The sequence below is a fragment of the Oenanthe melanoleuca genome, chromosome 20 (assembly GCF_029582105.1).
Source record: "Oenanthe melanoleuca isolate GR-GAL-2019-014 chromosome 20, OMel1.0, whole genome shotgun sequence".
In the NCBI taxonomy this organism is placed as follows: domain Eukaryota; kingdom Metazoa; phylum Chordata; class Aves; order Passeriformes; family Muscicapidae; genus Oenanthe; species Oenanthe melanoleuca.
This window is the reverse complement of record NC_079353.1, coordinates 5,256,579-5,282,482: the sequence shown is the minus strand read 5'-3', so window position 1 is coordinate 5,282,482 and position 25,904 is coordinate 5,256,579. Positions and strand designations below refer to the sequence as shown.

The window sequence follows — 25,904 nt, the reverse complement described above, 5'->3', positions numbered from 1 at the left end:
ATGTGTATGTATATATTATTTTCTATTTTGCTATTTCTCAACAAACCACGAGAGACTGATGGCACATGGGTTTTCTTTCCTCATAGTTTAATGACAGATGTTTTTCAGGATGTCACAGCCAGACAGTGTTTGATTGCAGGCCCTCTAAAAATAGCAAAAAACTGTGCTAATAATTCTTTTCTCAGTTCTAAGGCATCCCCTAATTTATTTTGCAGATTTTTTACATTTGAATAAAAATGATGGAAATTTGAAGATTTTTACATAAAAAAACCTGAAGAAAAGAAAAAGTATTAATTCAGGTCACACCGTTTATGAATTTCTTGGCTTTACATTTCTATGAAATAGGTATGTGGCTCTTCATCTTCTAGGAAGTTCTCCTGTAGTAGTTTGGGGCATCTGTTTGTGCTTTAGGATGGGTAAATACATCCTCCCAGAGATTATGTGGCAAAAAAATCAACAGCTTAGGCTCCAGTGACTTTCAAACCACAGCTTTATGTAGTTAACAATCAGCTGGAGTTGGGTCTTGCAGCAGGAGGTAAAAGCCAGGCTGAAACCAACATAACAATTTAACTTGATTTACAGAGACTAAAAATGGTACTGAATGATTGTCCTGCATTGCAAGGAAGAGAAAAACAATTCTCTGGCTTTGTCCAAACAAATTAACATGAAAGAACTCACTATTTTGAGCTTTTGTCTATGTTTGTACTAAGCTAACATTCCAAAACATATTTTGATATTTTTTTTTCTGTGAAAACCCCTGCAAAGTCTAGAACAATAGCAGAAATACTATGTCTATAAAAGGCTGAACTATTCCAATGCGAGCATCATAAATGAGAGCGTGGAGGAGGATTAGGGAAGTAGGAGAGTGTGTATTGAGGTCAGCGTGCACAAAATTGCTTTTAAAATGTCTGGGTTTGTGTCTAGAGGGGAGTCACGAGTGAGATTGTCGGACTGTGGCTGCATTTCACGGAAATGTCAGTGCACAAGCCTTGGGACCTCTTTTCCTCTCGGTTTTCCCGTCCGTACCCCGGGCCGGGCCGGGGACCCATTGCTGCCCCGCTCGGGCTCCCCGGGGCCCCTCCTGGGGAGCGACAGGCGATTCCCGCTACTCCAGCCGGTTTCTGCCGCTAATCCAGCCGGTTCTGCTGCCTTTTCCTTCTCACAAGCGGCCCTGTCTGCTCCCGTGGCGGGTGATGCTGTTGGTGCAGTGGGGCAGTCCCCTCAGCGCAGCCCGTTGCTCTCTGTGCGCTTGCCGTTAGCGACGAGCCAAGCGACAGCGCTCAGCCGTGGGCTAAGCAGCCAACAGGTTTAACGAGTTAAAATCCGGCATAACAGCGTGCACCCAGCCAAGCACCGCAAATCGGCTAGAACAGCACACCGTGCGCCCAGAACCTGAAGCACGTCTGCAAACACACGCCGCAGCCGCAGCGCTCTCCCACCATCGCCTCACAACAGCGCCGTCCCCATCCCCGCGGGCCCGGGCTCCGTCCGGGTCAGTGTCAGCCCTGAGGGGGCGGGGCCGGCCGGGGGCGCGGCGCGCGGCCCCGCGCGCGGGCGGCGGTTACGCGCAGCCGTTGGCGGCGGCGCGCGGCGCGCTCGGGCAGCGCTCGGCCGGGCTGAGGGGCCGCGCGTCCCCTCCCGCCCCCGCCCCGCCCGGCCCCGCCCGGCCCGGCCCGCCCCGGCTCCCCACCGCTCCCCCGGCCGCGGGGCCCCGCTCCCGCCCGCCCGGGCTCTGCCCCGCCGCCGGACGGGCGCTGTCTCAGGGGGTGCCAGGCCGCAGAGTGCCCCGCAGCCTCCCCGCCGAGGCCGGGGCGGGGACAGGTGAAGGCCGTTTGTCGTGAGCAGCTGTGCTGGAGGGGGAGGGAGGGTCTCACCCGGGGGGGGAGACATGGTCAGGGTGTCAGGTACCCCGCCAGCGGCAGCTTGGTCCCCGCTCTGTTACCTCGCCAATCAGTGTTAAGTGCAATTTTATTTTTTTTTTTCCTGCCTTTGGGTTTGTTTTTTTTTTAATGGATAGTACTGACAATTGTTGAAGGTTTTATGGTTTTCTGTTGAAAGGGACATTGGTAACTGATTAGGTTTGCTGTAGCCATGTCAGGATCAGCCCCCGAGGAGCCTCAGACCATTCCTCAGAGCCCAGCTAGTGTTGCTGACCCCGCTCCCGTTGCTGTCGGACCTGGAGGCTCAAGTGACAGTTCCTTTGGTGAGCAAAACCTTGGCTTCGCCACCCCCGAGGCCAGCCTGGTGGAGATGATGGACATTGAGTACACCCAGCTGCAGCACATACTTTGCTCGCACACGGAGGCGCAGAGTAGCGAAGGTGAAGTGGAAGCCAGGCTCAGCGCTTTCTCCTCGCCTGGCCCCTCTGCAGACCCCCCTCTGCAGCAGCCCTCCCCCAGCACCAGTCAGGACGGGGGCTCATCCAACAGCTCTGGGAACCAGTCGGTCTGCCCAGTGACCTGTCAGTCAGGGTTGCCTTGTGACAGCTACTGGCCGAGTTCTAACCCACACCTGGGCTATGCTGACTTGCAGGAGCTCAGGATGATGTTACTTAGCGAGTCCAACCTCCCCGTGAGCCAAAGAGAGAAAGCGCCCAACAGTAGTAGCTCTGTAGAAGTCTCGGGATGCAGTGTAGCAAAAGCTAAACAGGGTGAAAATTTCTTGGGGGAGAATAAGGAAAACATATTTGTTGAAAATTCGGCACTGGCACCAGAGGTTAGATCTAAACCTGCAGTCAGAGCTCGGTTGGAAGACAGATTCAACAGCAGCCCGACAGAAAACCCCAGATGTCAAGAACCCCAAGAATCTGGAGTAACTCTTAACAAGTGTGTTGCAATTACTTTTAGTTTATGTTGTTAAACTATGTATCATGTCGTTCAAAACTGATTTGCTAAGTGAAACCTAAGAATAGTGCTTGTTTTAATGTACCAGAAGGATGGGTTGGGCTTGGTTAAACTGTGCCATCGAACGAGGCTGCGACTCCACTGGGCTCAGCTTAGGCCCCTCTGTTTATTGCATAAATGGTACAGCATGGAGTTCCAAAATTAATTACTTTGCAACTTTATTCTTGATAATATGTACTGTAAATAAAGGTGAGAGAACATTACCTAGTTTTAATATGCAAATTGCTAAAAGCAAAGTAGATTTTTGATCATAATAATAATAATAGATTTGGGTTATAATGTGGAGGCCTGACTATGGGGAAAACTTTGAGGAAAAATACTGTTTTACAACTTAACCCTGTACCTATCTTAATGTGCTGACAAAATGTTTTATTGAGGCGTAAAGCACCTTGTTATTGCACAGAATAAAATTCCTCCTTGGCTGATTTTTCTTTTCTTTTATTTGGCCCCTGAAGTGGGCAATATGGCAATAACAGTGATTTCTGTTTACAGTAAATGAAAGTGGTTTCTTGGTGATAGTTTCTAGAATATTTGTAGCTGTACTTTATTTCTGCACTCATTTCCAAGCAGTCAGCCTGGTATGTTTTCTGTGTTTGTTTGTTTTTGTCTGAAGTTTAGTGACACTGATCCGCCAGCCCTCAGAAGTGGTGGGTGTTCCTCTTCACCAGCAAGGGAACAGGTGTGCTGCACTAGGAAAAAATAAGGCTGCACCTGCCACACATTCCTTACCATTTACTTACCCATTCTTTACCATGAATGCATGTTCTGCTGCTGGAAGTGCTAATCCTTCCCAAGCACAGGTAACTCTCCTCTGCCAAGTTCCAATGCTGATGCTATTAACTTCCTGGGTGTGGTAGGGTTCTGAAGGTTTGTGCTAGAGTGTGGCTGGGCTTGAATAGGGATGATCAGAATGATCTGTAATGCAATTTACTGATTAGTAGAGTTCTGGAGGTTTGTGCTAGAGTGTGCCTGGGTTTGAATAGGGATGATCAGAATGATTTGTAATGTAATTTATTGATTAATATTTAAGACAATCAAGTCACTTTTGTGGCATTTGTAATTACTGTAATTAATCTCTAATTTGTGTCCCAGTAATGAGCAATAGGCCATCAGATTTCCTTTTTTCTAGAGTTTATCAGTTTATCATCAGTTTCATCTGTGCAAAAAAAGGAGACCATTTTCTGTAGTTCTTTTCTTTCTAATTCATTTTGATGATAAAGACATTTCCCCCTCCACAACTTGCAGTAACCTCTGAAGCAAAAGTGATAGCATGGCACTGAGAAATGTCAGAGGTACTCCCAAAATTCACCACTCTGTCAAAAACCCCATGGTTGTGTGTATTTAGGATTTATTCTGCCTGAAGAAGTAATTTAAGAAGATAACAGAAAGACACCAAAATAGTCTCTTTTGTTTTAATGTATATAGTCCTGTAAGTATTTCCTTTTTGTTTTCACAGACCTGTGGAACATCTTGCACTATTTTGGAAGCTGCCAAACATCAAGACCTTGGGATACCCAAGACATTCCCTTTTCTCTATCAGGAAGTTGAATCCACAAAACAGACAGTAGGTGCTATAAATAAAGCTTTGCCTGAGGAAGTTTGGATTAAAGTTGGAGGTAAACCATTTTTCTTCTTTTCACTTACTTTTCTCTTGATCTTCAAATCCAAATTTTTTTCTGAATTTGTGTCTTTTCTGTAATTAAATATGATTTTAATGAATGTGGGAGGTGAGGTTTTTATGGCAGAGATGTTCAATATGCAACATGGGGCTGGATTTCTCCAAGAAATTTCAATCCCTAAGAGTTTAGCTATCCTTTCAAAATTGTTTAGCACCTCTGGCTTGAAATGAGGGTACTTGAGGTGACAAAGTACCTTTGAAAATCTGGGCCTTGGGTCAGCAGCTGGTTTCTTTATAATCATAGTATCTAAGGTTGGAAAAGACCTCCAAGATCATTGAGTCCAGCCTTTGACCAAACCCCGTGGCAGAGGGGTAGCTTTGCCCCAAAGCTGATCCAGCAGACTCAGTATCAAACTGAAGAACATTTTTGGGGCTGCCTCAAGTGCTCACCAAGGGCAGGCACAATCTCATGGGCTCTCTGAGAAAATAGAAGCAGTGTGGATTTTGGAATAGCAAGCAGTGCCTTGGGTCTTCTGCAGGACATGTCTTGCTGTAAGAATCAATGTAGGCTGGCAGTAAAGCTTCAGATTATTCCACATAAATAAAGCACCAAAAACCTTTCCATGATCACTATTTTCAGGTTAGTGGGATAGTAATAAATAGGTCACTCTTTTCATCTTTATTTGTCCAACAAGACACCTTATGCAAGCAAGCCATAAACAGAAGTTGCAGCCGAATAAATCTGCTGGACGCAAACATGGATCGCAAACCTCTCGGTGAGATTCGGAACGCCCGGGACAACAGCCAGAGCACTGCAGCTGCCCAGGGCCCCTGGCAGTCAGCACAGCCCAGCTCCAGTGTGCAGGTACAGAGTGGTTCCCAGGATGGAAGCGCCCAGAGGAGGGAAAGGCACAACCGCCTGGAGAGAGACAGGAGGTAATTCTGGGAGCAGGGGCCACAAAACACCTCTTGAAGCCTAAAATACTGCTACTGCAATGCTCTGATTATCCAGAGTAAATGTAAACCTGACATATTTTGTGTTAGCTCCAAGGAAGTGGAGGAGGTGAGGGTTTGGTGTTTGTTAGAGGAAAAAAAATCTGTTTCCTTGTGGTTGTCTTTGTGTTTTTACTCTGTAAACAAACAAAAAGAGATTTCAAAACATTTCACCTGTTCTGTAAAGATAAGGTGACTTGTGTGTAACAAAACAGATACACAAAGCTTGTAGCAGTCCCCAAAGCCCATGGCTGGTGGCACATGTGAGTAGTTTTCCTGTTGGCTGTATTTTCCCCTTCCCTCTGGCCGTGGTTGGTAATTTGGCTGTTTGCCTGCAGGCGCAGGATCCGGGTTTGTTGTGATGAGCTCAACCTCCTCGTTCCCTTCTGCACGATTGACACTGACAAGGCAACAACTTTGCAGTGGACAACTGCATTCCTCAAGTACATTCAGGAAAGGCACGGCGACTCCCTGAAGCAGGTTGGAAATCTCATTTCATTTTTGGGCTTGATAAAAATGGGAAATGTTTGAAGGCTGACATAACATGTAACTGAGATGCAAAGCTTCTGCTTGATGCTGTTTGTGAAGGACCCACCATATCCTTGAACCTTCCTTTAAATTTTTATTTTTCATTTCTTTCAGCTGCTTGAATTCACTAGTGAGAAATGACAGGCTGTCCTCACTCAGTGTTTTCAAATCAGATTTTAAAATTAATATTTTTTAGTTGCCAGATTCCTGAGCATGATCCTATTTGGAAAACAATATAAAATTAAGGTCATCTTGAGTCATTCCTCTCCTCCTTCATTTTCTTTATTTTCTGCCTCTCACAGGCTTCTAGTTAGTTCAGGGAGGGGGATCACAGCTACATGCCCATATTGTATTCAGTGGGTGAGCAGAGTTAAAGGGGTTACATGCCTTAAAAGTAGATCTTGCTCTCCTCAGCAGTAGTTGCAGCTCCAGAGTAATTCTGGCTCTGCCAAGAATTTTAGGAGGGTGTGTATTGGAAAACATGCTGGTCTAGATATGGGTATTGCCCTCTTCCTTCCTATTGAAGGCATTAATGAAACAAAAGCATCCATCTCAAGTAAATACATACATTAAATAAAACATTTATCTTTTGTATTTTGATTTTTTTAGGAATTTGAGACTGTATTCTGTGGTAAAACAGGCAGGAGACTAAAAATTGGAAGACCAGACTCGTGTGTAATGTGTCCAGCCCAGGAAAACCGCACAGCGATGGAGACCAAATAGCCTGACCTGCCCACCCTGAATGTGTGACAATAGTCCAGACTGGGTTTTATTCTTTCCATTTACATGCTGAATAGGAATTGAAAGTGTAACTTGTAAATATGTATAAATAGAAGGTGAAAAGAAACATTCTTTATTGCAGATGGAAGTTAACTGCCAGCAATGGAAATCAGTGCCCTGTTCAAGGGGCTTTTGGACCAGAAACTACAAGAAAATGTCATGACTAAGTATTTTAATTCTTTAGTTGTACAAAATTTGCTTGTCATCCTACTTTGGGGTCTTATTTAATTGTTTACTTGTACTTTCTTTTTTAAAGATGATGCAGTACAGATTGGAAGAGCTATGGAACATCCATCTGCCTGTTACTTTAATGGCCAGATGCAAAATCATTCTTCCAGTGTAAAAAGAAACTAAAGTTACCATATTATAATGCCCATTTTTCCCTTTAAAATGTAAATATTGTATTGGTTATTTGGAGAAGTGCATAGTTTCTAAACTGTGTGTATTATGAATTTTGCATTTGCATACATATTTAACATAATTAGCTCCAAAGAGTAATGCAATGGTGTTGGCATTTTTAAATTCAGTACTATTTTTAATGTCTGCCACACAACTGTCCAACAGGTTCTCGTGTTGTTTCTTTAGACCAAAAATGGCATATTTTAAACAGTACATATTTAAATGCACAAACTATTTTTATATTTAAAGAGAAATATGATGCTTTGTTCATAGGCTTTGGCATATAGCTCAGAAATAGAACTGTGTGTGAGCTGAGAGTGGTTTTATTAATTTTTTTTTAAATAGATGGTGCTAGCAAGTTTTAAAGTATAAAGAGTTCTACCAAAATTAATACTGGTTTAAATCACGGATAAGAACAATTGTGCAGCAATTTATGTCCAAACAATCCTAGGAAAACCAGTTCTGGAAAATGGAGTTTAGCCAAGTTAATTTGATTTGTATAATGACACTTACAACATCACAAAGAAAAGGTTAAAAAAAATCTCCTTTTATTTTTACAACAGTTCATACAGGTGGTTTTGGCTGGACTTTAAAAGAGCATCCTTTCTTAGGTGGGGTTCCATCACAATTACTGTGCAAATAGCTGAAGTAGAGGTCATGAAAATGCTGTTATTTCATTTCCTTCATTATCATATGGAAATATACAAAAAACTCTTCCCTGGAAATTAAAATATTTACATTACTCCTTTTGCAGATTTGCTTGCAAGAGGATTACTGTTTACTAGTCTTGGCAAATATTTGAGATGCAATCTGAAAATTTCTAACTGGCAGCACAGACTTAAGCAATGGTCATTCCTTAGGCCAGAAGGTTCAGATGTTAAAATACAGGATATTGAAATGCCTGATTTCCACTGATGGAAGAGGCAGCTCGGTGCCTGAGTGCCTTAACAACGTGTCTGAGTGCACAAACCTGCAGGACTGAAGTCAGTGGGAGCAGCACCAAGGAATTCAATGGAAAAGGCTCAAACTTTCTTAGCAAAAAGTCGTACATGGGGGGTGATGGTCAAAAGGAGCAATGCTTCCTCTTGCAGGTCTCTTGAGCAAAGTGAGGAAGGAAACGTGAGGTTGTTTAGCAGTAAAAATTCTGGAAAATAATTGGGGGGAGGAAAAGATAGTCATAAAGCATCTTTTAATTAAAGTTTTCATCTGATGCTTTCTTTTTCATAGAACTGTGTCAAAGTCTCCACTTAATAGAATAGAAGGAGCATCTGTCCTTTTAGCACTAGAAGGATTCTGTTTTCTTACAATGCACTGTTTATTTAAATATTCAGTCACTTCTTCACTTCTTGTACTGTTGGTTTATGATTTTTTGGAAGTTGATGCTGCAACAGCTCCCATGCAAGCCGACGTGTCACATATTCCTGGAGTTCCCTGAGCCCCAGTAGTCCCAGGAGTCCCAGGATCCCCTGGCAGCCCGGGCTCACCCTGAGCACCATCACGGCCATTTTGAGTAATTCCAGGCACACCAGGTGGTCCTAAACAAGAGAGGGGAAAGATACATGAAATATTTCCATCTCTTCTTTTTTAATATCTGTATATATGTGTTGCTTTTAGAGATCTTAATATACTTTGAGTGTCTGTACATCACACTTGTTATGGCCTGTTGAGTACAAGGTGTTTTCAATAAATTTACCCTGAATCTGGAGTATGTGCTTTGGAATTTTTTTATCCCTAATTTGGTCAAGGGATGTTTTGGCTGTGCGAACTCACAGTTTATTAACATGTATTAATGCAATTATTTTATGGAAGATTCTGAGACAATATAATTTAAATTAAATTTTGTGGAAGAATTTAAGATAATACGGTTGTAAATATATTGACTTTATGAAATTCTGTGAATGGAGAGCCTGCTTTTGGCGCCTGCAGTTTATTCATTGTACAAGTGTAATCCCAATTAGAAAAGCTGTTTTAAAAGGTAAGCAAAATAAGGAATATTCTTCCAAGTTTCTAATAGATATTAATTAATTTGCATAAATTAATCTTGAATCTTTTAATAAAAGAATAATCAGTAAGCAGGCACCATCCTTTCCCTTGATCTGGAGAGCCTCAGAGTCGTGACACACCTTTCAATTAGTGATGATAATCTATGGCCATCAACAGGCAGAGCTGTCCCTCCTCAGCCTTCACCTCAGTGATGGAGATTAAATTATTTCCCCACACTTACCCTGCAGTCCCTGGTCACCATCAGGCCCATCAATACCTTGGCCAACAGGTCCTTTATCTCCCTTTTCACCAGTGTCACCTTTAATGACAAACACAATTTCCACAGTGAGCTGGAGCCACAGGAAGAGGAGAGAACAGCAGAAGCTACAAATGCTCAGGGTGTTGCAGCAGCCTGAATTCATTTCAGTGGGTATAAAAGAGAAGCAGATTGCTCAGAACTCGCCTCTGGGTCCGGGGTCCCCGAGCTCTCCTGCTGGCCCCCGGTAGCCGGGGGGCCCTCGCGGCCCCGGGTGCCCCGCGCTGCCGGCGGCTCCAGGCGGCCCCGGGGGCCCGGCGGGGCCCGGCCGGCCGGTCATCCCCGGAGCCAGGGGCTTCCTCAGGGCAGCAGCCAGCTGGGCAATGTGCTCTGAAAAACACCAACACTGCACCTCCAACATCTGCACCCTCCTTCGGGCAGAGCTTCCTGCCGCTGCTCCTGGCTGAAGGAAACGCTGAATCTGTCCTGCCAGCTTACCTGTAGATTCTTGGTTTTTTCTTTTTTTTTTCTTTCTTTTTTTTTTTTTTTTTACATCTCCACAAATGGAGATTTTAATCATAATTCTGCAGGGTTGATTATTTCTGTTTCTAAAACCACTTTAAAGGATGTCAAGTATTCTTACTAAAGACAAATAATTAAAACAAGCTTAAAAGCAAACTTTCAGAGTTTAACCTCATCTCAAATAGGGAATGTAACCTCCAAATGCAAAACAGTCACTTTGAAGAAAGGACACTCCCTGAGGACCTGCTCCAAGGAAATGAGGTGCACTGAGGAGAGGTGAAGTTCAGAATGGCACAGGTTAGGGCAGGAGGTCTCACACAACACTTCTGTCAAAGCTGCTTTTTGACCACTTTGACCATTGCCATGATGAATCATTTAAAAATACTAATTTTAGAACACCAAGGTGACCTCCTGAATAATTTCCTAAAGGTCAATGTTTTGTTTTTTTTTTCATTTGAAGACAGAAAATTAACAAATCTCAGAAACCATTTTATGCTCAGGATCTACTCATATGGTAATTAAAGTCAGTTTTCTCTCAGCAGTACTCACCATTTATCATTTCCCCACAGAGCTCTCTGATATGTTGTTCACTGGCCTCTTTGCCCTGCAGTTAACAGAAGAATTTGTTCTTTTAGAAACCCCTTTATCAATAACCAGCCCTGGCAGAAGCTGCAGGACACAAAACACATTTCCAGGGTCCTGCATGAAGAGCAGGGGGTTCTTTCCCCTTTTCAAAAGGTGGCAGCTTCCCCTCAGAACTCTGCTGTATGAATGGCAGAGATGAATTTTCATGTTAGGCCAGATATTTAATCTGAGGTTTATTTGGCCTTATTTTTGCCTGCTGAAATGCAGGAGTTTATTTTTTTGGACAGCATCCAAACCCCACGATCCATTTAGTCACTTCCCAGGCTCCCTGAGTGTGCTGCAGAAGCAGCAGGTACTCACAGGAGGTCCAGGTTTTCCTGTGATGCCAGGGACACCCCTCTCCCCCTGGTGACCCATGGGCCCTGGATATCCTGGGATCCCTGGGGCTCCAGCTGTCCCATTGGGTCCTTGCACGCCTTTTGGACCAAGTTCTCCTCTTCTTCCTGGCTGCAGGGAAGAATAAAAAATACCAAAACCATTTCAAATGGAAGTCATGGTCCATTCTTTCCTCCTGGGGGTTAGTTAAGACTTTCTTCAGGTTTCCTGAATGGATCTGGATGATCAGATACATTTCTTACATCCTAAGGGTGTTTCTGCATATACAGGTCATGAGGAGTCTTTGTACAGTGAAAATATCAAACAGATTTCAATATTTTTTCTCACAGATTTTATAGCATGATTGTGAGGAAAGCCTGTTTCTAGGGAATGACACCAGAGCAGAGTTTATTCTATAAAGATGCAATGGTCATGCTTACTCCTAAATCCTTTGGGGCATGAGCCCCCAGTGTCTGACACTTACCTCTCCTTTTTGGCCAGGGGGTCCAAAGGGACCCTGTCAGAAAGAAAAGGGAAATAAGAAACAGTGATTAATTAAGAAAATGCAAATCTGAAGCCCAGTCTCCCAAGCTGCTGTGACATGTGCAAGTCTTGGGCTGCCTTCTTTTCACAGATCTCAGGTGATTTATTCAGTGATCCATGGCTTTCTGGACCCATCTGTTATTTGAGGAGTCAACTGAAGTGAGTTTCAGGACACCTACCAGCTCTCCTTTGTCACCTGGGAGGCCATCTGCTCCAGCAAAGCCCTGAGAGAGAGACCAGAGTTAGCACAGCACCTACTGCTGCCAGCAAGGACCACCCTGAGGGAGATGGGGGCTCTCAGCAGCCACAGCAGGAGCGAGTTCTCTCTGCCCAAAGCTCCACTGTAGCTGCTCCCCTGCTGATGAGGCAGCTGGCAGCAGGACTGGGTGTCCTTTGCAACAAAGGCTGAATTCACACACATGAGAACCATGATGGGTTGGCCATGACAGACACCCACAGGCTGGCACTGGCATGTTCCTCAAGCAGGGAACATAAATTTCACAGCCAAATGTTGGATGTTCCTGTTCATGGCCTCCTGAGCAGAGCAGCTTCATGCCACTCTCAAACTGCAGTGATGTCTTGGTGAGGAACATCCCTCTCCTCTGCTGGGGACAGGAATGCCAGAGTGAGTGAAGCTCTGTGACATCCACTGAACCAGCCAGGCCAGGGAGCATCCCCCCTCTGAGCTCACCTCCAGCCAGCAGCAGCCTGAGCAATCTGAGCGTGCTGGGGTGACACAAATCCCTGCAATCACTGCCCTGCCAAGGCTGAGCTGCCTCATCACACAGCTCTATTATTAGAGCAGATCATGAACATTGTTATGGTGACTCCACAGCTTTCCACAGGAACTTATTCCAGGACAAACAGATCAGGTTGGTCTTTCCCCTTAGCAACAAAACAGAGACCACACTGATACTGGTAAAGCAAACCAGCAAGGCTTGCTAGGAAAGCCTCACTTTCTGCAGGAACACAGTCCTGCTTTAATGAAAGCCATATATTTGATGAAAACTGGCCCAACAACTCATTGCTGAGATTAAACCAAGCATGGAAATCGAGCAGCAAAAAGTCTAAGATTAAACTAGCTCATTAGTGTGCCAAGCTTCAAGGTTAGGGTGAAACATCCTTCATCAGGCACATGAAGCTGAGGAAAAGATGCACTTCTAAACTCAGCTTGGGAGGAATTTGATGTGAGGGGTTCCTGGTGTTTGCACACAGCATTTTCCTGAGGCTCCATTAGAGCAGACAACACCTGTGCCAATGCAGGGAAAATGGGAAAAGAGGGTTTTGGTTTCTGCTGCAGAATAGTTTCATTTGTGGAAGAGAAAGGTGTTTGTGCTGTCAAAGGCTGTCCCTGAAATTTGGTTCAAATACCTCTGTTGACAACAGCATGAAAGTTATCACTTACCTGGTTCCCCTTGGGACCAGGAGCACCAAGAGGACCCTGAAAACAAGAGAAATAAGGCAGATGAGCTCAAACTGTGAATTCCTTCCCTGTGAGTTCCTGGTGTGGTCAGACACTCTCTCAGCAAGGAGTCAGAGTCTCCCAGTTGCCAAGTAAGGGGTACAAATCTCATTGACACTTCCTAGAAATAAGAAGGGATTTAAGCACCCCTGCTAGCTCTGTGACACTCTCCACAGTCCCTGCTTTGTGTTGTGGGACAATTTCTCAGCCTGTGATGTGAGGAGGAGCTTGGAATTACTCATGGTATAAAACAGACAAGAATATTTTCATACCACAAGGGCAAAAAGCCAAGATGTTTGTTTCAAGGCCTTATTACACTGTCAGTTTTCCTAGGATTTGGAGTTAGATGCTCTTGATTTAAAGATTCATTGAACCATATGGCCACAGGAATAAAATACATTTAGATGATGAACTGATTATCACCTCAGGAATAATCCAGGCAATTTGGAAAATCCTTCCATCTTTATCTACCTGACATTCACAGAGAGACATTTTCAGCCTTATTGATTTTTCTGCTTCATAGAGCAGAGCCAACAAGGAGTTCAGGAGAACCCCAGATTTTTTTCTCTACTGCAGAATCTACATTGAAATTCAGCCATTTTACCCTTCAAGCAGGATTTCTATAGCACACTCATCAATCTGGCATCTGCAAACTGATCTTTTGTTATTAACTAGATGTAGAGGTGGCTCAGCAGATCAGAATCTTCAAGGAGGACAAACACACACAACAAGGACATTTTATTTTGCTCAATTCAAGCACTAAGCTAAAAAGAAGGGGGATTTCTATTAAAGAAAATTAACCCAGAAAAACAGACAATGGAGCATAGAAATGCAAGACTGGCTAAAACTTTGTAACACCCATTTTATGTTTGCTGATGGCAAGAGCAATATATTCCTTTCTGAACATTTTCATCTAAATTTTATACCTCTGCTTTCACAGTCTCAAGGCTCCATGAAAGTTTATGGCAATAAACACAGTTCAGCCACCAAAAACCAAATCCTGCAAGGAATATTCCCTTAAAGACAAGCTAAGCCCAGAGGAATTCCATTCAAAACTCTAATTCACTGCAGTGGTAATTCCTAGCAAGGAGTTCAGGACTGCCAGCCCCATGTCTTCACAATTTCATCTGATCAGTAAAACAAAACTCATGGTTTTGGCCAAGCATTCAGAGCTCCAGGAGGGAGCCCAGACAGGCAATGCCCCAGGTGGCTGCTGGCATCCAGAATCCTCAGGAACTTCATCATAATAAAAATCCTTAGGAATAATATTTGTCTATTGCTGTCTCAGTCAGCAGCAACAGCCAAACCCTCCCCTCCCCATGTCCCACTGATGTATTTTATCTCAACACTATTTTATATCTCACAGTCAAATGCACTAAACCACTCGTGTTTTTCATGCCAGCAGACACATTTACTGAAATGCTGTTTATATTCCTGACCACAGTCAGTCCAAGGACTGTGAAAAAGCCTGTCAGTACTCAGTTAGCTCAAGCATGAGGGGATTTTGCTTTTTTCACAGAAAAGCCTCAATTGATTTCAGGAGAGTTTGATGAGGTGGCTGCAGCTGGGACAGGGTAATTGCATCCATCCTGTGAGTGCAGTTCTCTTTATCCATGTCAGGACAGCAGAGAAGCAAGCCCAGCACAGATCTCTGGGTGCTTTGTGTGTCCCCAGCAGCACAGCTCTTTGTTTAGGTTATAAAAACACAACCTGAGGGTTTAGGGTGAGCCCAGCACCACCAGCCTGCTCACCACTAACCCAGTCCTCAAGGGCACATCCCTGCTTGTCTGAACACTTCCAGGAATGGTGACTCCACCACTTCCATGGGCAGCTCCTCCAATGCTTTACAACCCTTTCTGTGAAAAAAATTCCTAATATTTAATCTAAACCTCCCCTGCTGCAGCTTGAGGCCGTTTCCTCTCATTCTGAGCAACCAACAATCACATCTCAGAGTAACTACACTGAACCTCAGAGCCAGAAATAAAACCTAGATTATTTTTTATTGCTCTAAGCACAACGTTTTCCCTCCCTCTGCCTGGAGCAGCTCCCTGGGCTCTTCATGCAGGGGCCTCTTCCCCTCTGAATGCACATTTCTCACCACAGCAAAGCCCTGGATGCAGGCAGGAGACCCAAAACTCCACAATAAGGCTCCTGTTTAACACTTCCAGCTCCCAGTCACTCCAAGAGGCTTTTTTAAACCTGCCTGGAGCCAGCACAGAAGGGCCATTGTGGTGCTGCTGCAGTTGCTTACATAGAAAGCAACTTAAAGCTTTTTTTTTTATTTAAAAAAAAACTTTCACCCTAAAGCTGGGGAGGAGGGAGCTGGTGAACACATGGCTCCTGTTCTCCTGCAAGCTCCCAACAAATGCTGTTGACTTTGCCCTGATGGCTTCTTTCAACTGAGGGTGAGCTCATTTAAATGAAAAGTCACATTTATTGGGAGGTGGGATGCCCAGGTGTTTTGCTGTTCAGAAAGAAAAGTCACTGATAAAACTGTAATTTAAAAAAAACCCCAGAGAGTCTAATCAATCACCTGAGTAACAAAAATTCATGAATCATCTCTCTTGTGCTCCTGGGGAGTGAGGCTTTGGTAGAATCAGTGTAAGGAAAAATCCCAAATGCTCTCTACTGTGGATATATATATAATATACCTATAGGATAGGATCTGGAAGCTGCTTTTAAACAATTCACCTGTCTGAAAATCATGGGAGTTTCTGAAGTGAAAGAGAAACCAGGAACAGAAGGAACAGGATGCTCCCTGGACAAACACACACACCACACCAGGTTTTGGGACCCCCTTATCCTCTAAACTCCCATCCCCAGGAGGAATTAGTCCCAGGTGTCTTGTCCTTACCCTGTCACCTGTCTCTCCACGGATCCCAGTCGGGCCAGGCAGGCCAGGCTCACCACTGGCACCCTTGGGCCCCTGTTGGGAAAACAGCAGAACAAGGTACAGCTCACAGTGCCAGAAACCCTGCACCCTCAGCAGTCTCCAGAACATCTCCAGAAAGGTTATTTTTGGATGATCTCTCTCCCTTTTCCCCCAGGACCTGGGGACCACTTGTGTGGTCCAGCTTCTCTCTGGTCCACAGCCAAGGTCAGGCATGTACCAAGGTGCTCCAACCTTTGGCCTGGGTCTTAATAAACCTCTTAAAACTAATAAACCTTCAATATCTGTGCTCCCACAAGTGGTGCTCCCCTCAGTGGGAGAAGGGAGGGAGAAATCCTGGAGACCCCAGTGCAGCAAAAGGGAGGAGGAGTTCACTGAGCAAATACAGGCAGAGAGGGGACCAGATCAAGGAGAAACTGAGGTGTCTTTATGAAGATCAAACTCAAAAAAACATAAAACAATTTGAGTTGTTCCAAAGTGTTGTTCCAGCCCCTGGCAGAGGCTGGGACACCAGACCAGGCTGGTCAGAGCCCACCCAAGCTGGGATGGGGCAGCCACAGCTTCCCTGGGCAGCCTGTGCCAGGGAACAGGCTCAGAACTCAGCAATCCCCCCTGCAAATAAACTCTAAATAGAAATTCCTCCTGCAGGCAGCTGGTCTGGCCTCATGCTCTTTCCATCCATGGTAATGAAGGTGTCACACTGGCTCTGGCAAATGGATAACATTTCTTCCTTTTCCTCACTGCCATCAGCCATGTCTGGCCAGAGGTTTGCAGAGAGCACTGACCTGCCAGAACATCACCCAAAATCACCAGCACACCCAAAATCACCCTCTGACACCAGACTGACCTGGAAGCCTTGGACACCTCGGGCTCCTGAGGGGCCTGGGAGGCCAAGAGGTCCCTGCAGAGAGAGACCAGCTTTGGTAAGGACAGGGTGTGGGGCCAGCTGTGCCACTCAGCTGGCACCTTGCCCCATGGCCCTGCTGCACTGTGCTGTTTGGTGCTTGCTGAGCTTTGGAAATTGCATTGTTATTAACAGAAAGGCTTGCTTGGATAATCAGTGCTAAAGAACAGACCATGCTCATGAGTAGTAGGGATCAGGGACAGCAAAAAGTGGCAGCAGGATAGAGCACAGACAACATCCATTAGAGGGATCTGCTCTGCCAAGATTATGCTTTTAATTGATTGCAAGGAGCTACTGAACAACATGTGCTGCAGGGCCCTGGAAATGAAAAATGGCAATTGCCTCCATTTGCTTGGACATCCTTGGATCCAGCAATGCACAGAAAGCCAGCAGTTTGTGCTGTCAGAGCAGAGGCTTTTAAGAGCTCACCAGACAGAATATGAACATTACCATTAGGAGTTTCTATTGCTTTCTCCTGAGAAAAATCACCTACCCAATAAAGATCTTGGATGAAAAAAAAAAAAAACAAAAAAACCCCTAAGTAATTTAAGCATTTAAATCTCATCTTGTAAACTGTCTTCTTGAAATAGATGCCTTCAGCAAGCTTCTGTCACGAGGCAGGGCTGCAGCTTTGGCTCCTCTCACTGCCATCCCTGCTGGTGCAGATTCAGGGGCACAAACAAACCTCAAAGTGGCCACTGACATAAAGCAGCACCATCCTCAAAGGGCTGAACAACTGCTCAGGTATTTTTGTGGTTACTGCTTTCCACTTTTTTTTTCTGCTTGTAATTCAGTAAGGAACTTTGAAAGTTATAAATACAAAGCTTTAGGAAAGTTGAGTTAAATTGCATCAAAAATGACTCTGCTGAGCTGCTGGTGGGAGCTGGAGGGACCTGACAGGTTTTGACAAACCCCTGGTACTTAGACCTAAAAAAATCCGAATTGTTTTGAGCCAAACAGCCTTAACACTGGAAAAATCCTGCATCTCTCTTGGAACAGCCCAGTCTCAACTTACAAATTATGATTCTAATCAAACAAATCAGAAATGAGAAGCCCAGGTTAGACATAACCATGGGTTCAGCTGCAACTGCACCCCTGTCAAAACTCTGTACCAGCACAATTAGCTCGACTGCTTTTGCTTTTTGGCTGTAATAATGTGGTACCTTTTGTGAGGCCAGCCACTTTGATGAAAAATTGCAGACATAAAAGCAAACATTATTAATACAGCTTATTTCTAAAGCTGTATTCCCTCTCCTTGGAAGTTTAGGCAGCAGCTGCTCACAAACAATAAATCATGCAGTTCAATTTCTTCCAAGTGGCACGTACCAGAAATCATATTAGACTTGCTGTAGGCTCCTGGATTTCAAAATGAGATTAAGATAGGGAAGAAAAAAAGAAAAGAAAAAGAAAAAAAAAAACCCAACAAAACCACTAGAAGATGAGATCCAACCCCAACAGCAGCACTAGCTGGGGAGTGAGAAGATGAAAAAGGCACTAAAGCATTTTTAGCAGTGGGATCAAAATGAGGGTTTTTTCCTCCTGATATCATTTGTTATCATCTCTGCTATTGAGCAGGGACACTGCAGGGAGCCATGCAGTTATTCCCAGTTTTGTTGTGTGTATGGCTTCAGGTTTTGCAGGGAATCCACTGCTCCAAGGAAAGGGATGCAGGACTGGGGAGGATTTCAGGATTTTCAGGATTTGCCATGTGCTGGTGGCCAAGTCCACTGCAGCAACTCCCCAGAGCTCTGCTCCATTAATGCCTCACTCCAGCACGGGCAGAACCTTCTTACTGCTGTGCAATGAGGGGTTTGCTGACTGCCCAGTCCCTCCTGCCAGGCTGTGGCAGCTCCACAAACCTCCTGGACAGCTGCAGCTTGCTGTGCCAAGAGAAGGAGAATGGGAGGGATCACTTGGCATTTGCAGGGAGCTGTCAGTGACAGCAGGATCTGACCCAGCTCGGGGGAGGAATTTCTCTGCTGCCAGAGCTCCCCAGAGACACCACTGGGAGAGGAAATGGCCTTTTACTGTAGCCAGAGAGTGACCCCCACACAAACCCTGTACTTACCGTGGCTCCTCTGGGTCCTGGCAGACCTCTCTCACCAGGAATGCCAACATCACCCTGGCAGGGACACCAAAGTCAGCTGTGGTATTTAGGAGCCACAAATCCAGCCTTCCCACCCCTGGGACATATTCCTGCATCCCAGCTGTTCATTCCCAAGCTCCTGCCCCACTGGCCCATCTGCCAGCCCACAGCTGATGGGTTTTGCCCAGTACCTGTGCCCAGTGGGGAGCTCACACCAGTGTGAATGCCTGGAGTGCCCAGTCCCATGGAACTGCAGGTGTTGCATCACTGGAAGCTTTAATTATGAAAGGAAGCAGCTCCAGCTCCCCAGTTTGGTTTAAAAGCAGAGCCCATGCTGAGAGGAAATGTGGGACACTTACAGGGATGCCTGGCTCTCCTGAGGGACCTGCCTCTCCCATCTCTCCAGGGCTGCCCTGCAGAGCACAAAGCAAACAGTTAGGGCATCACTACAGGGAGTCACTCCTGTCCTGCCTGGAGCAACAAAAGGAGGAGGGTGTGAAAACCTGGCTCAGGAGATAAAAACAGCTTTAAACTTTTACAGATTTAAGGCAAAACTCACAGCACCAGGGAACAGGTGAGCTGCACACTCTCTCCTGGCACCAGGGAGGGCTGCCAGCCCTGTCCCCATGTCCTGTGTGACAGGGGTGCCAGGACATCCCATCACATTCACTCCTGCACCCCCTCCCTATCAGGAGATTCCTGCAGTGTGCTCTCCTCCCTCAGGATTAGCAGCAATAATGGTGCAGAGGGAAAAATTCATAAAGAGGGACAGGGGAATTAAAGAGACACAGCTTTGTGCTGAACTGCTTTGGTCTGCCTGAGGTTTTCTTTAATCTCACAGTTAGGTGTCACTCTAAAGCTCCATGGAAGTTTTTCTCCTGAGGGGAGGGAAAATCTGAGAAGGCAAGATGAGATCATCCTGCTCCTGCTGGTGCTTTTGATTCCCAAACACCAAGCCTCCTCCTGGGACTTTGACAAAAGGATGAGGTTTACTAAGCCACTGATGGCTCTCCTGTGGATCTGCTGTGTCTTTACTGAACCAGGTGCCAGCCCAGTGATTTTACCTAATTCCTGCTCTTCAGCCCCAGCAGAAATACAGAAACCATCACTTTGGGGTAAGTCCTCCCAATCCCCCAAAGCTGAACACTCTTTCTGTGACCACTTTCCCCACCAAACCCCATTATTAGAGAGATTCACTTACTGGTTCACCCTTTGAACCTTTAATACCTGCTCTTCCAGGCAGACCCTGAAAAAAATTATATTAAAGCAATGTCAGAAATGAAGTTATTAAATTTGTTATTCTGGTCTGATTTGATACACAAGGAGCAACCTTTGTTTGAAGCAATGGAGGTTTAGACTTCTTCTGCTTTCACTGTGAAAATTATGACTTCAATGTCTCTCTTGCTGCTCCATGAACACTAATCCTTGGCATGGGAGCAAAGAGCAGGAATATACAAATACAGCAGCAACAACATTTTGCACAGCAAAAACCTCTCTCCAGGGGTGTTCAAAATATTCTGTAAATGCAGGAAGAAAGAAATACCTTATCTCTTTTAAACAGTTGGAAGTCTGGAGAGATGAAACATTTTGCCAATAAGCACTGGAGTAAGGCAGGGGCAGAGCTCAGGACATTATATCCCAGAGCTCCCTCCATAAGGGATGCAGAGCAGTGGGATGTGAAACAGAAAATCCCCCTCAAGTTTAGAATTTAAAGAGTCAGAGAAGCCAACAGCCAGGGAATTACTGTGTGGTGCTGCTCCAGGTGCTCTCCAGCCCTGTCAGCACACTCCTTGCTGTCTGCACGGTGGGAAAAGTGCATTTCCTCTTGGCTTCAGGAGAGCTCCTTGTGAGACAGCCCAGAATGCCCCTCCCCAGCCCCAGCAGGTCTCTGCAGGCACTCTGAGCTGCTGGCACCCCCAGTCCTGCTCCATACTCACGGGGAGTCCGTTTGGCCCCTTCTCTCCAGGAGCACCCACGGGAGCTGCGTCACCCTGTGGGGAGGGACAGGTTAGGAGGGATCCCCCAGCCCTGGGGATGGCCTGGCACAGGCAGGGGACACCTTCCCAAACTGGATTTGTGCTTTTCTCCCTCCCTATATGCACAGGACCAAGAGCACAGGAGCTGCCAGGGGTTTCCCTGCTCCCTGCAGCTCCCAGCCCTCCCTGGCAGCACATTCAACATTCCTGCAGGAACCAGGAACCAATACCTGACAGCACTTTGTCTCCAGGCTATTAAAACCAACTCTGTCAGCAGCTCTGAAAAGGCATCTCTGAGGGCCTGGAGTCAGCCAGCAGGAGCCACTGAATCCAGAGGCACAGCTGAGCTCACATCATCTGTGCACCCTCCTTCTCCAGGGAACTCTCTTGGGACTAACCAACAGGAGAATTTCACTCTCCCTCACTAGTGACAACATTAGAAAACTTTTTAGAGGGAAAAGCTTTCCAGCCAAGGTTCTTGAGGAGCAGCAGCAGCTTTGCAGCACTCCAAGCAGTCCCAGGAGCCTTCCCTGCAGGGTCAGGCAGGACTTTACAAACCTTCTCACCATCGAGCCCAGGAGCTCCATCCCGCCCGTCCTTGCCAGGCATTCCCTGCAATCATGGACAGCACAGGTCAGGAGGAGGCTCTGTGGTTTGCAAAACACATTCACATCAAAGAAGCTTTTGGCAATGAGCCCAGCTCCAGTTGTACTGGGAGGTTTTCATTAACAGCAGTACAACTATGGGTAAGTCCAGCTGGGTTTACACAGGCACCCACAGAGCAGAAGCTTGACAGCAAAGGAGGCAAGAAGCAGCTTTTTTTCCTATGGTTTTTATCTCCTTATCTGCAAGCAAGACAAACAGCAAGACCTGCATCCTATTTAATTGACTTACAGGTTCTCCTATGAGTCCACGAGCCCCTGGGTTTCCTTTTGGCCCAGGTTTACCCTAGAAAACAACAACAAATCCTGTGTTAACCTGTGTAAACCTGAAGAACAGTCAACAAAGACAATACCCAAATTCTGTAGGGACATTTCATTCCATTTCAGCTGGGTCCTCTGTCCACAGAAGTATGGAGGTTTTTTTGGGACACACCAGGGCAACACCTGGGAAAATTCTTGATCATTTGAAGGATGGGGATGTAAGATGTGCTCCCTGTGCTCCAGGCTGCAGCAGCACTTGGACATTCATTGCTCAGGCACCTTTAGTAAGAGTTAAACAGCTCATTTTTGAGATGATGCCTCCATCTTTTTCAAGCAAATGAGGGGGGCACAAACCATAATAAACCTGTGGAACAGGCTTGGGCTGTCCCATCCCAGACTGGAGCAAAGGGTGTTGGAGTGCACTCACAGTGTCGCCTTTGGGGCCCCGGAATCCCTGAGGTCCTTTGCTGCCTTGGTCTCCCTGTGGCAGAGGAGGAAAAGCCATTAAGCATCTCCCCCACAGCAGCCAGAGATGCTGCTTTGAGGGTGAAATGAGGAGTTTTTGTGCTGCTAGCTGGTGTCAGCAGAGGTGTGAGCACACACAGCTCCCCCAGAGCTCAGCTGCACTTTCTCAGTTACTCTCTAATTCCTGACACACTTCCTGCAGCAGGGACTTTGCCAACAATCCCCCCAGGGAAGAGACCATCTTCCCCTTCATTTAATGAAGCAATTTCTTTAAGCAGAAACAGAGTGGAGAAAAGCTTTAATATTTACTGTCTAGATCCTGCTGGGAGTAATGAAAGGTTTGGTGAGGAAGCACCTCATTTTATTTTAGTTAGGATGAATTTCTTCTATAATTGCAGGACTAGGGAGGGTGGTTCTGCAGAAGGGAGCTCTGCAGAAGGATGGGGATTGCATCCTCAATACACAGCTATTCCTGCTTGGAGCAAAAATCCTTGAGAGCTGTGGGCACCTGGGAACAGCCAGGCTCACACAGGGCTGATTCTTCCTCCAAAAGTAATGGACATTCCCTTCTCCAGGGCTTGTCCACAGCTGCTGGTGCTCAAGGAAGGGCAGAGAGCACAGAGAGCAATGGAAACTTGGTGAACTTATTCTGGTGTGGGGCATGGCAAAGGGAGAGACAGCTGAAGTCTGGGTCAGGTAGAGTTACATTGCTAAAAGTGGAGGGAAAGGGCAAAGGGAATAATGTGGTGGAGGTGGTCAGCAGAGCTCAGGAAGGAGGAACAAACCAGGCTGTGGAAGGCAGGGCCACAGACACTGGGATACATACAGCTTTCCCTGGAGGTCCTGGGATTCCAGGAGGGCCTCTGAATCCAATGTCACCCTGCAGAGAACAGACATCATTGTGATGCTGGCCTTGGCAGAGGATGAAGTAACAGAATCCCCACCTTGTACCACAACCTGAGAAAACAGAAAAGCCCTGGACAGACACCCTGTATCTGCTGCTGGTTTGCAGGACACACATGCAAAACATCCCACCCACAAGGGGTTTGTGTTTGTACCTCTGATGCACTGATATCATGCATGGCCTTGCTATCTCGATAACACTCTTACTCCTAAATAAATGCACGACTTCATCCAATTCAAAACCATTCAGCCTCTGGGCTGCTGGTCAAAGATTTGAATGCAAAGCCTCAATGAGCTGGAGACTGACTCTGTTCTCACTGAGGAGCCTTTGTGTGTCCTGAAAACCTTTGTTCACCAGTGATTCTTTAGCTTTTTCTTGTAAAGAGACAGAATAGAAAGTGAAATGTTCATGAAACGTTTCTCTCCATTTTATTTTTTTTCCTCTAAGATTCTCCAGCACTGTCAGTCTTGCACTTTGGCTGGAATGATTCAGCCTGGCTGGGTCTGACCCTGCCAGTCCCCTGGGTGTGTGGATCCTCCTGACTTTGGAAGGAGGTTCTGATGGAGGGGCTGCAGGGAGCAGCCCACACTTGATGCCTTTACAACTTCCCAGTGGAATTCAGTAAGGACAAGTGTGCCACTGGCACCTCTCACAAGACAAACTGGTGGTGGAGAGGAAAAGAAAAGAATCAGAAGTTTTTTCTTACTCTGTCACCAGCTGGACCCATCGGACCAGGGAGGCCTCTCAGTCCCCTTGGGCCCTAATTAAGAAAAAAAATCAGTTCAGACTTAATCCCTGTTTGTGTAACCACAGGGGCTGCACTGAGCTCCACAGGGAGAAGGACATGGGAAGGGGGGTTACCTGCAGGCCAACACCTCCAGGAATTCCTGGGGGACCAGGGGGGCCAGGGTTACCCTGGGAGAGAAAAATCAGTCAGACAGGAGACAGGACAGCAGGAGCCTGCAAACACACAGCCAGGACATCCCCATCCCAGCTCTCCTTGAGCTCCCTCTCTCCCCCCCAGATTTCCCCTCAGAATTTGCTTCTATGTTATAGACAACTTCTACAAGCAAGAACATCCAGATCAGTCAGGAATTTATCCAAAGTGGTTAATGCAGAGCTTTTCCTGAGCTGACATCCCTGCATGGGAAAGGACAGCTGTTAACAAACTGATCTTGGCATGATGATCCTTGGAAAGATGAATTTTCTTGGTCCTGCAGGGAGAGCAGTGGAACCCAATGCACTTCAGCCAAAGTAACTGCTCCTTGTTCAGCCAACAGCCTCACCCCTCCCTGTCTCCTTGAAAAAATCACTTATTTAATTTTTAAGGTGTTTTTAAAGAGAAAATTCTCCTCCATTACTTTTAAATTGAAGTTTACCTTTTCTCCTTGTTTTCCTACTTCACCAGGCTCCCCTTTGTGACCAGTGTGTCCCTAGAAATGAGAGTTATGATTATTCACATCCCAGTAGAGTAAAATTAAATTTGGTGAGACAGCTGTGAAATCCAAACCCCCACATCCCAAATGACTTCCAGGGAAAACAGTCTGTAGGTGTGCTGTGAATGGAGATCCCTCCTGGGGGAGGTTATCCAGGTACCATGGCAGAATTGATGGAGTTCCAGGAAATGCCAGATTTGTTTTTCCACAGTGACTTGCACTGGACTAAGCTCATGATCTGGATGCAACTCTCAAATACAGATCAGGGACCAGAACTCAGTTCCCATCACCCCAGAAAATGGGGATGAGTCACTCCTGAGAACCTCATTCTGCATTTTTAAACTCCCTTTTTAAGTCATCTTTAATGTCTGCATCATCAAGCTTCCAGTGAAATCCATGTCCCATTGAAAGCTTTCATATCAGCTCTGATTCACTTTGTGTCTTGGCTCCCTTCCTGTTATTGTGGGAGACACCCAGGCTAATTTAAGCATGGCAGATGTTTTTCCTCACCACAACAAAGGTCCTGTGCACCATTTGCATCATAATTGGAGAGTTTCACAGGGTTTTCCATTCCATGAGCTATGAACTTTGAGCAGTTATGCCCTAAACATTTTGTATTTGTAATGATATTTATGACTCAGTGCAGAGACCAAACAGACCTGAGAAAGGTCACTTCAGGAGGAACTGAGAGCATTTCCCAGGAGCTCTCCCACTCACTGCCGACTTCTAAATCCTGCTAAAAGAACTTGAGTCACTTTTGACTTTGTCTCACTGCTGGAGTCCATAACTGCAAAGACTTTATGTGAACCACAGAGAACACAGAGGAGATGTTTAACTCTTGAGCCCAACTAAACATAAATCTGGTGCTACACTGGCTATAAAAACAATTAAATTGCATTATATTAATTATGTAAGTTATGTTTTGCAGTTCAAAACTGGTGAGGTTTTTCCAGTCTCAGGCCTGGAAAGGCAGCACCTGCTTCTTGAACTGCTGGCCCTGTTTGTTCCTGTCCATCAGCTCTGCCCCACTGGGCTTGCAGGGTTTTTAATCTATGCCTAGGCTTGAATTTCATTTGTAGGAATAAATGCAAATGCATGGCTGGTTTGGGAGGTGTGGAGCCTAAATATGGAGACTGTATATGCAATTTAATGCCAGGGGTTCATGTTGGTGTTTATTTTGGGAGGCAAGTCCTGGTGTTGCAGGTGATGCTTCCTTACCTTGAAGCCTGGCATTCCTGGGGGGCCTGGGGGACCTGGTGGGCACAGAGCTGGGCACTGCAGGGAACAGAAATAATTTGGTTTAACAGGCACACAGCACACCCAGAGAGGACGGTTTTTCATCCATTAAATGAAAAAGTCACGTGGATTTTGGC

At 45.8% G+C, this 25,904-nt stretch overlaps 2 protein-coding genes across 2 annotated transcripts in view; one reads left to right on the top strand and one right to left on the bottom strand.

Annotated features, from left to right (window-relative positions):
• Window positions 1–73: 73 nt before the first annotated feature.
• On the top strand, window positions 74–8,925 carry TCFL5 (transcription factor like 5). Its single transcript, XM_056507701.1, has 7 exons — window positions 74–1,492; window positions 2,090–2,825; window positions 3,517–3,703; window positions 4,360–4,519; window positions 5,217–5,457; window positions 5,853–5,994; window positions 6,652–8,925. The coding sequence occupies exons 2-7, from the start codon at window positions 2,092–2,094 to the stop codon at window positions 6,763–6,765; spliced, it is 1,578 nt and encodes a 525-aa protein (XP_056363676.1). The 5' UTR covers window positions 74–1,492; window positions 2,090–2,091; the 3' UTR covers window positions 6,766–8,925.
• Window positions 7,747–25,904, bottom strand: part of COL9A3 (collagen type IX alpha 3 chain) — a 32,628-nt gene continuing 14,470 nt past the window's right edge. Inside the window, exons 11-32 of the mRNA XM_056507699.1 lie at window positions 25,750–25,806; window positions 24,475–24,528; window positions 23,957–24,010; window positions 23,802–23,855; window positions 23,018–23,071; window positions 22,154–22,207; window positions 21,698–21,751; window positions 21,362–21,415; window positions 20,765–20,818; window positions 20,029–20,073; window positions 19,187–19,240; window positions 18,810–18,863; window positions 16,685–16,738; window positions 15,802–15,873; window positions 12,891–12,926; window positions 11,665–11,709; window positions 11,427–11,459; window positions 10,928–11,074; window positions 10,532–10,586; window positions 9,668–9,850; window positions 9,446–9,523; window positions 7,747–8,756 (exon numbers count right to left, since the gene is read on the bottom strand). Of these exons, the coding sequence (XP_056363674.1) occupies window positions 8,581–8,756; window positions 9,446–9,523; window positions 9,668–9,850; window positions 10,532–10,586; window positions 10,928–11,074; window positions 11,427–11,459; window positions 11,665–11,709; window positions 12,891–12,926; window positions 15,802–15,873; window positions 16,685–16,738; window positions 18,810–18,863; window positions 19,187–19,240; window positions 20,029–20,073; window positions 20,765–20,818; window positions 21,362–21,415; window positions 21,698–21,751; window positions 22,154–22,207; window positions 23,018–23,071; window positions 23,802–23,855; window positions 23,957–24,010; window positions 24,475–24,528; window positions 25,750–25,806 (1,521 nt within the window). The 3' untranslated portion in view covers window positions 7,747–8,580. The remainder of the gene's footprint in view (window positions 8,757–9,445; window positions 9,524–9,667; window positions 9,851–10,531; window positions 10,587–10,927; window positions 11,075–11,426; window positions 11,460–11,664; window positions 11,710–12,890; window positions 12,927–15,801; window positions 15,874–16,684; window positions 16,739–18,809; window positions 18,864–19,186; window positions 19,241–20,028; window positions 20,074–20,764; window positions 20,819–21,361; window positions 21,416–21,697; window positions 21,752–22,153; window positions 22,208–23,017; window positions 23,072–23,801; window positions 23,856–23,956; window positions 24,011–24,474; window positions 24,529–25,749; window positions 25,807–25,904) is intronic.

Excerpts from the sequence above, each read along its gene's own strand:
- TCFL5 (XM_056507701.1), top strand. The coding sequence starts at position 2,092 with ATGTCAGGATCAGCCCCCGAGGAGCCTCAGACCATTCCTCAGAGCCCA. Across the intron at positions 3,704-4,359 it reads CTAATCCTTCCCAAGCACAG|ACCTGTGGAACATCTTGCAC; the intron begins GTAACTCTCCTC and ends TTGTTTTCACAG. Across the intron at positions 5,995-6,651 it reads ACGGCGACTCCCTGAAGCAG|GAATTTGAGACTGTATTCTG; the intron begins GTTGGAAATCTC and ends TGATTTTTTTAG.